General features: G+C 35.0%; 1 protein-coding gene across 6 annotated transcripts; it reads right to left on the minus strand.

The window, feature by feature from the left end:
* Positions 1–685: 685 nt before the first annotated feature.
* On the minus strand, positions 686–6,027 carry LOC110671716 (clathrin interactor EPSIN 1). Of its 6 annotated transcripts, none has more exons than XM_021834265.2 (12): positions 5,903–6,027; positions 5,701–5,749; positions 5,548–5,599; positions 5,186–5,264; positions 4,986–5,064; positions 4,785–4,868; positions 4,520–4,665; positions 4,179–4,436; positions 3,650–3,801; positions 2,267–2,463; positions 1,357–1,777; positions 686–1,131 (listed from the first exon to the last, which is right to left on the minus strand). In XM_021834265.2, exons 5-12 carry the CDS (start codon positions 5,049–5,051, stop codon positions 905–907), a joined length of 1,551 nt encoding a protein of 516 aa, XP_021689957.2. In that variant the 5' UTR covers positions 5,052–5,064; positions 5,186–5,264; positions 5,548–5,599; positions 5,701–5,749; positions 5,903–6,027; the 3' UTR covers positions 686–904. The 6 variants fall into 6 exon arrangements, with proteins under 6 accessions (XP_021689957.2, XP_057985852.1, XP_021689961.2 ...); XM_058129869.1 differs by having other exon boundaries at positions 5,529–5,599; XM_021834269.2 differs by having other exon boundaries at positions 5,701–5,726; positions 5,903–5,967.
* Positions 6,028–9,914: the final 3,887 nt, after the last annotated feature.

Below are 9,914 nucleotides of genomic sequence, written 5' to 3' on the forward strand. Positions count from 1 at the left end.
CTATTGCAGACTTGTATTATACTAATCCAATGAGATCAGCTGCCATCGCGTCGCATTTCAAACATGTTAAATTAAATATTGCTGTAAATTTCGTTGTAATAACTTCAAAGCTTGATTGAGCCCTCGGCTGAAACCTGGCTAGACCGTCACCGCTGATGGGTTTTGGAAAAAAAATATTCATTTGCTTGAGCCTGATCCACTAATGCAGATTCAACAAGCATGTTCAGGGTTAGATTTAAATATCGTTTTTAAATAGGTCGAAGCATTGATGATTCTGGCCAATTTCCTTCCTAGTTTCATCGACCAATACATGTGATATCCTTTTCTTATGCCTGATAAGCCATGTTATGTAGCAAGTTTTTTCTAAACCTTTTAAAAAATGCCGTGGCAGGACAAATGGGGATAGCTGGTAGCAGCAATACAACAGCCCACCCCCACATGATAATTAGATAAGGGGCTTGATCTTTTTGTCAAGGCAGGCCATGAAGTTGGCAACAAACAAGAATCAATTCCATTACCAGCCCAGATTTTCAAACTCTTAAGCAACACCGTATATCAATCACCTTGCTTGGACTTGTTCAATGCTGTTTTCTCAACTATAATCAACGGAAGGAAATAAAATAATAACAAAAATTACATTTCTCCTGCTGCAATTACAAACAAAAATGCCACCAAAACTCGCGACTTTAGAAGGATGCTATCTTTACAATCAATTGAACATAAGCAGACTTTTAAAAAGTTATCCGCTCAGTGACAGATACATTAATCAGATCACTACGTTGTTTTCATGTATGAACAAGATTTAGCACACAAATTTGCTCAACATTTCAAATTTTCTTTGCCAAATGGGCAAAAGAATATTGAGAAGATGATCAGGGGAAAAATGTCAAATGGACAACAAAATTTACTTCTTGAAACTACCAAATTGGTATTGTTGGCTGCTGAGGCTTGAGAAGAAGTCTGCATCCATTGCCCGTGACTGTGAAGATATAAGCCAAGATCTACCAAGGCCAGACTCTGTGCCGATGGCTCTTCCCATATAAAACGAAGTTGGTGCTCCCTTGTCCTTTTCATCTTGCCCATCACTCAGATCACCCACAACACCAACATCCACCAATGATACCTTCTTAGCTGCAAGTAGGTTTAAATGGCAAGACAGTTAGAAAGAGGCCTTCAAATCAAAGCTAAACACAACTGGACCAGAATATCAAGAATCATAGTGCTAAATCCAGAACCAAATATGAGAACAATTTTCTCAGAAGAATAATGTACATATGCAAAACACTGATAAGCAGAGCACATGTCAAAGCACGCATGCGCAGAAAATGAATTGTTAACGAATAAATATATACTCACGAGCAGATATGTTAAGATCAATCAGTCCACGGCTTAGTGAATCTGCCCATATTCCAGATTTGACTTGGAAAGTCTCCTTTGGCGGAGGCTTGGAGTCTGAAGCATTCAGATTCAAAGTATTAAGGCTTCCATCATTTATGGGATCTTTTTCAGGTTTTGTAGAAACTGAATTGGAACTAGAAGATGCACCGAAAAGATCAGATCCATCAAAATTGTTCAATGGAACTGTCACAAATGGATCAACAATGTTATTGTTTGTAGAATCAGATTTTTGAGCCTTGGTATCTGGTTGCACAACTGGATCAACAGTGGAAAAGAAATCAATGGTTTGAGGAACTGCAGGAGGAACAACAGGTTGGGACGCAAACAGATCAACCTGAGTAGGAACAACAGGTTGGGTAGCAAACAGATCAACATGAGTCTGCTCAAATGATCAAAACAAAAATATTAGTGAATAATACTCTAGCACCTATTAAGTGGGCATACATTCCAAATCTAAACAAGTGTAATCATGCACCTCTAGGATTTGAAACTGAATTATTTTTTATTTTTGATTCCCGAATTTGCCTAGTCATTTATATTATCTGAGTAACCACATCAATAATTGATCATCTAGGAGAAAAGGTTCCAAGTTCCATCAACCATAGTCGGGCGAGAGAGGGAATGGGATACTGAACATTCATATCATCGTAGCTAAAATGACTACAGAATTCTTCACTCCTAGAAGTAAATGATTTAAATACACTCAATATTTCAATTTTCACAGATAAACAAAACAGACTAAATGGAAATCCTTACCATATGGTACCCGAAAACAATTAAACAGCTTTCTCAACTTTCAATAGGCATAAGAGAGCTAGAATACCATAGTTAATTTCATTTTCAGAAATTAGAATGAGAAAATACTGACCTGAAAATGAGAAGTTGCCCCCTTTTCTACTTGGGGTGGTGCTGATACGAATGTTGCATCAGCAAACAGATCGACCTCTGATGAGTTGCCATTCGTGGCTGATGTTTCTGTGGAAACAGATGTTGGTGCATCCACGAGGTCGCCAATCAAATTTTCCCCAAACAGAAAAACTTGGTTAGAAGTTTCAGCAGCTGGCTCTGTCAAATAGAATAAATCACAAAGTTGAGAAATGTATTAGTAACCATGACATGTGTATGACTTGCATGACAATGAATTACTACAGTACAAATGAGAGATCAACATTGTATGGCCAGTTGGCCACACACGAGGTTTTTAATAACTGAAAATTTCATATAAGAGAGAGAGTGTGAGTATTCTGTGTATATATATGATCACCAATTTTGGAATAAAAGTCATGTTATAAAATTCAATTTAATTCTATAAATTGAATTTAACTCAATTAATTTTGTGATAGAATTCACATGTTTCGAAGAACTCTTAAAATGATAGAGTTCAATTGAATTTTAGTGTTTGGAATAACTGAGAAATGATTTGAATTTATGTAATTTCCTATGCTAACCCAATTAAGAATACACAGTTGCTTTTAACGGCCTTTTGTCTTTCTTTTTCAATGATGGGGCCCACCACCACTAAACCAAACGGATTAAATTGTTGTGAAGTCACTCCATTTTTATAGTGATTTCCAATTGTTGCAAAATGATTCTCTTAAGAAATAAATTCTCACTTAAAAGAGGTTTTCTAGCATGAAAATGAGCAAATAAAATAGAATAGAGTAGAATTGAGTTCTCGCATAAGACTTCAAACATGATTTATATATTATATTGTTCATTTGTTATATAATTCATCTACTATTTTCTTGTTTATTATTGCCTTCTGGTTACGTATGAATGATGGGAACTAACTAAACCAGCCTCCAAGGCTATGCATTCAAAAACACTGCTTCACAATTAGGAAAAGATTGTTATATGCTCATCTTCTTTATTCATTCTTTCTCTTCCTCCTAGCCAATGCTATAACAAAAATTGTATTCTTTCCACATGAGAAGGCTCAAAGGTGTTCTTTAAACCATTATTGTCCAAAGCCTCTGATTTGAGAGTCTGAAAAAATGGACTTAATCTGTTTACATTTGTTTAATATTTCAAGTGTTTGTGCATCTGCAACAACTACAATGAGCAAGCAAGTCTGGAAGTACGATTTTCATATAAAAAAAGAAGGTTCACAAAGGATTTCCTAAACAGGCTTTGAATAGAGTGCATTAGGGCTTCTCACTAACTGCAGAAATGTATAATACACCAAACAAATTTAGCAAATATATGCATCACAGACATTCTCTTTGTGTAAGATATTGTTCAGCAAACTTACTAGAGCTGGAAGTTCCCCTGGGATCAAAATCATCATCATAGTTACTTGAAGGGGCACTTGAGCATTGTGAAGGAACAGAATTGTTCTTGTGAGGGTCATTTAACTTAGATGACAACTTTGATGCATTGACTGACACATTATTCTGATCCCTGCTGTTAAGAAAGAGAAAATAAAAGGCAATATAGCACAGTAAAATAAATTTCAGAGCCAAGTCCATTTGCATATATATGGCACAGGTTGACTTTTTAACCAAATGATACAACAAATGACTGATTCACTAAAGCCATTAAGAAGTATAACAGATTATGACACAAGAAATCTTTATCCCACCACCATCAATAATATCCAAATTAGTGATGATAGAGATCAAGCTGAATTAAATGTTTTACGAATACTGAGATTTATCTACCTACCCTGCCATAAATATATTCATACGCATGTTGGTGCGTGGATACAGAGACACCCACACATACACACATACACATCTTTAAATTATGATTTCAAGCATAATGTTGATGGAAAGCCAAACCTGCCAACGCGTGTGAAACACTTCTTCCGCTTGTTCCCTGGATCGTCACTAACATCCCCTTGATGTGACTTATCATAGTTATCCTTTTCAGTCTTTTCATCTCTATAGTGATCCCTGTCTCTATAACTGTCCCTAAAACTATCACCATTTCTAGTACCACTTATGCTGCCATACTGACTGCTACTCTGGAAGCCACTACTACCATATGAGGCTGCACCTGACTTACATGTTATTCCCGTGGATGAAAGACCAAAGTACCTAAAAATAGCAGCATACAACAGCTTAGCACCAAAAATGCTCCAGTCAAAAACATAATATCAGTTCATGAAAAATAAACTTACTTCTCACGGTTTGCAGCAGCTTTATTTCTGGTTTCTTGTATTTTTTCCTTATTATTCAACAGGGCCACAATATTGTCTGCCTTCTTCCTCACATTAAGTCCCACATCCTTTCCACTTGGCTCCACGTATTCAAAACTTGTAAGTGACTTAGCCAACCAAAAAATTAATAGGGGAAATGGAATGTCAGAGAAAATTCACCTTCACTCTGAATGCTATAAAAATGAGCATTGACAATTTTAGTTGAGTATAAAACGGTAGTACTCACTGATATCTGGAATGTATGTTCTATTATGTCATCAACAGCACGCTCAGATCCATGTGCCACCAAATACTCTATAACAGATAATGCCTGAGATCAAAAGTATTTCAACAAGACAGCAAGGTTGGGAAGTACATACAAAATGAAGCTACTGCTTCAGTATTGCGACTTCTGAAGTATAAAATCTAAGAATACAAAAAGATTTACCTTGTAGACAAGACGCCAGTCCTTGCCTTTTTCACCTAATCTTGTCCACAGAACATTCATAACCATCTGACATTCCGTGCTAAGAGAAATTGCAGGAAAATAGACACGCACAAGAAAAAAAGTCATCTTTCACAAAAGCATTACCATCAAAAAGATTCCATTCAGGAAACCAAAACAGGTGAAAGCAAGTCGGAACTTACAATTTATTAGCGGCCTGCGCAATCTCTGCCAATGCAGTTCCATGAGGACCCCAAGGCGCATCATCAGTTGCATCAACACCTAAAAGGTCAAGCAAATAACAAATAAAACAAACCAAAAAACTACAGTAATTCAAACTCTATGATCTAAAAGCTGAAACTACGCCAAATTTGTAACTGATGGATAGTAGGAATTCATATAAAACATTAATATGGTAATCTATAGCATAAAATGAGGTTAATAAAAAAAAATTAGCATCGTCTTTTGAACTGATACTGCATAGATAATTAAAATTTTCTACTGAAACAGGAAACATTATTTAACAATTTATCAAAGAAAAACTACACCAAATGAATTGTATTGCCTTCTGTTCGATCTCGGGAACCTTCAGGACCTTAAGATTGACCTCTCTCTTTCTGGAATTAAAAAGAAAAATAAAAAATATGCAAGGGAAAAAAAAAAGCAACGCGAAGAGAAATTGTGAAGTAATAATGCAATGAGAGGATTGGAAACTCACATTTCACGGACTGTCTGGTCGAAGACCTTCATGAAATCCATGATTGGATCTGCGGAATCAAAATTAGAAAAAGGAAATGAAATATTCGATCAAATTGAGAGGTAATAGTATGCAGATATGCAGAACTACGGATTGATTAACGTAGACTTCATTAAGGAAAGGAAGGACAAAAAAAAGAGAGGGTAAGTGGGAGAAGTGGAACCTTCAAATGGAGATGTTAACAGCTAAGAATTGCAGACCTTGGGGACGTGTTCGTTGCAGTGAGGAGAGAGAAAAGATCCGCAGTCAGTTATTATTATTATTATTATTATTATGCCTGTGATTTTTTATTTACTGTATAAGATGGATTGATGGATGCCAGCATAAAAACAAAAGCAAAAACCGACGCTTATATTTTTATTTTATTGGGTAAATAATTAATTAATTTCCAATTTAACCTAGATAATTAATTTATTATTATTATTATTATTTTATCTGAAAACTGCTTTTATTGAAGAAATTAAACCATAACTGAATTGGGAGTCTCCTTAGACTGTACCGTTTTATCAGTGTTTCTTTTGAACGAAGACTCAGTGATTTAGATCTACTGAGAAGTCGCATGAAACTTTTCATAGTTAGTTAACCAGGCCTTTGGAAAACATTCTCAGAATCGGATGGCGGCAGCATCTTAAGCTGAAGAAAATCAATCTCCACGCTACAATTCTCCAATTTTTTGTTAGCAGCTCGAACGCCAAAACCTTTTGCCACAAGAGGAGAGCTACACACGAATGTATCAGCAACACCATCAACAAGGGATCTGTCTAATAACCTGAATTTTTTAAAATTATAAATTTTTATATTTTTATATAGTAATATTATTTTAATATTTTTTAATTAATTTATAAATTTTATAAAATTTTCATTCATATATGGATTTAATGTTATTTCTAAACATGTTTTATAAATTATTTAATAATTTAATTTTAATTTAAATGATTAGTTTTAAATAGTAATATTAAATCAATTAATAAAATATATTATTTTATTATTTTTAACTTAGTTTTAAGATTTGATTTATTATTATTAATTTAATTATTATTATCAATATTATTTATTGTATTTTTTTATATTTTAATTGTATATATATTTATATTTTGAAACCCAATTGAAAGGAGTTTGAAACTTATTTGAAGAACATAAAAAAGATCAAAGATTGAAAAAGAATTGAAATTTTCTAAAAATGAATCTAAACAAATCCTTGTTCAGATTCATTCCCAATTAAAAAAAAAAAAACAGCACTAGATTTCTCTCTCTCTCTCTCCCCCTTTCCCTGTTTCTCCCCTCTCTCTCTCTCTCATCACTCTCTTTTCCCCCCACCCTTTTGCAACTATCGGTGAGCCACCACTCACTGCCAGCGATGCATGCCACCACCTTGGGCGATGCCGATGAGTAGCCTGCTAGTCGGAGCAGCACTAGAAGAGGCGACAAACGAGGGAGGAGAGAGGAAAACACTCGCATATGGGTAGCGACTTTTAGGAGCGATTTCGGCTTCATCCGACTTCCGATCAAGGCGTTCTTGGTGGTGTTAGAAAGCTTATTCCGAAAGTTTTCTTTTGATACCTATTTTGCAGCAAATGGTGGTCGGAGGAGAAAGTTTCAATTTTTTCAAGGTTTCGGATTAGATCTAAGACAATCTGATCGTTAGATTGACGATTCGAGACCACCATTAAACTCAAAGCGATGAAACCTTCGAGATGGGACTGACCCCGCTTTAATTGGACACTGTTTGAAAAGGCGATCATCGGACGATCCAGATCGCTTGGTGAGATTTTTTACTTTTTTATACCCAAAAATTAAATATAATTATATGATAATTATTAATAATTTTTGGAATCTTTTTAGATGCGATTGGATCGATGATAGCTCATTGGTGCTCGGGATCGAGTTTTCTGCCTGATCCGACTACTCGATGGCCCGTCCAGGAATATAGTCAATATTACAGTCGATCTCAGTATTTTCAAACTCCCCGAACACATTCCAGGTGTTTGAATTGACGTATGTAATCCCGAACTCTAAATTGCCGTATTTATCTAATACCAGGCTTAGGATAAAAATTCATTAAATATTTGTAGACAGCTAGAAAATTATAATTCCTTTTACAATAGTTTAATAGCATCGTTAAGGACTATGGGGCATGTTTATAGAATTTTTGAAGTTGGGTTGGATGATTTTTGAAAAATGTTAGTTTTAAACCTTATAGCTAAATTGTGTAGTTACTTGAGAACTGTCTAGTTTGGCAGGCCCAGAAAGGGCCGTATAATGTTGTTGTGATGTGGACCTAAGGCCTTTGGTTTTAGAAGTATTGTTTAGATTGTCTTGCAAGTTGGGTAGGTCTTAGATACAAGGAAACTTTATCGGATTTCTGGCATAAATTAGGACATCTTTAACTCTTTAAACTCTTATTTTGTGTTGATACTAATGAATTCATTGATATAATTGTTTAGGTGATTAGAATCAGCTTTTTTCTTCCTCCTAGCTATCGTAGTGATATCTAATGGATTTATGAGTAAATATTGATTTTATTTATAATTTCAATATTATTATATATTCAAGGCATGTTCATGCATTCACTTATAAATATATTTATGTAGTTAAATATTAGGCACACCTTGTATTGTATTTTTATTTGATGAAACTATTGTGAATGTTTCCTTAAAGTAATTTGGAGTGGTGCGCATATGTCGGCGTGTGTGTGGTGTGATTATGGATATTGGTAGGACAGGTAGTCACGGCTAGAGCTTGACTCGCTTGGACCTGATCTTTATATGTGAATAAAGACAGGGTGAGTACAGTTTTGAGTTGATCTCACTGACCCTCTTATTTGGATTATTAAGAGAAAGTCCTGCTCGAGTTGATCTTGCTGACAGGTGTTGGAATTAAAAGAGTTGTATAGGGGATCAGCTTCCATATATATGCATACTTTGATATGACACATAGGTGTGTGAGTACTTCAAATTATCTTTCGTGTGAATATTATTTGAATTATTTGAAAATATATGTGTATGTTGTATTTCATACATAGAAATATATTAGGCTTAGATAATTATAGAAATTGTATTTAAAATCAATATCTTACTCTATGAGTCGAACGCTCACCTCTATTCAACTATTTTTTCTTAGGTAATAGGTGGACTCTTTTTGTGAATAACTTGCTTCCTTTCTCACAGGTTTACAAGAAGCAGCTTAGCTATATTTCATTTCCTTGATTTATAATCTAGAACTCCGCATGTACTAATAGTATTCTAATCTTGATTGGGATTATAATAATTTATTTCTTTGAAGTTGTAAACATATTATACGGGTATGTTGAAATGTTTGAGATGAGTATTTACCTTGAATGAGAGAGCAGAGCTCCCATTTGATTATTTATTATTTTGAGGATTGTGAGGGTGAGCTGAGCTCCCCAAATTGAGTTATTTTGTGTTTACAGGTCAAGTGAGTTAATACTCCCCATTGGATATTCTAATTTATGGTCGAACTCTGTTCGTTTGATTTCTTGAATTTGGACTATAGTTATGGGCCTTATGATTGGGCTAGGGATAGTTAGGCTTACTATGGGCTTTGGGGGTCTTATGCTGACCCAAGTCCTAGTGCCGGTCCGGTCCAAAATTTGGGTCGGGATAATCCCCTTAAATCACAAATTAAAAAACCAAACCCAGCCTGCAAAGTTTCTAAGTCAAAAGAAGCATCAACATTGATTGTAAGCATACCCTAGTCGAGCGGGGGACCAAGCTTCCTGGATTGTCATTCTCAATGCACTACCTATAGCAGTTCATCAACACCATTCTGCGCTCTACGAAGAGTAAGCATCAGATTCAGAGATCTATCATTAAAGACAGCCTCATTTCGAAACTTCCATATGCTCCAAGCCAAAAATTAGCTAGAATCAATTTCTTCTTCTCTCTAAAGGAGCTGAGATTTTGAATAGACAGCCACCAAACTGCAAATGAAACAAAATCTTTTTCACGAGGGCAAGAACTCAAATTTGACCCAAACCAGACAACTTTTGCGTGCTCACAGAAGAACAAGAGATGTTCTACTGATTCCTTCACTTGAAAACAAATTTAATTGATATCTATATTTTATATAAATTATATTAATTAATTAGGCTAAATCTCACTAGGAATCACTGAACTTTAAAAATAATTACAATACAGTTACTTAGCTTTGATTTT

This window comes from Hevea brasiliensis, chromosome 11, assembly GCF_030052815.1.
Source record: "Hevea brasiliensis isolate MT/VB/25A 57/8 chromosome 11, ASM3005281v1, whole genome shotgun sequence".
In the NCBI taxonomy this organism is placed as follows: domain Eukaryota; kingdom Viridiplantae; phylum Streptophyta; class Magnoliopsida; order Malpighiales; family Euphorbiaceae; genus Hevea; species Hevea brasiliensis.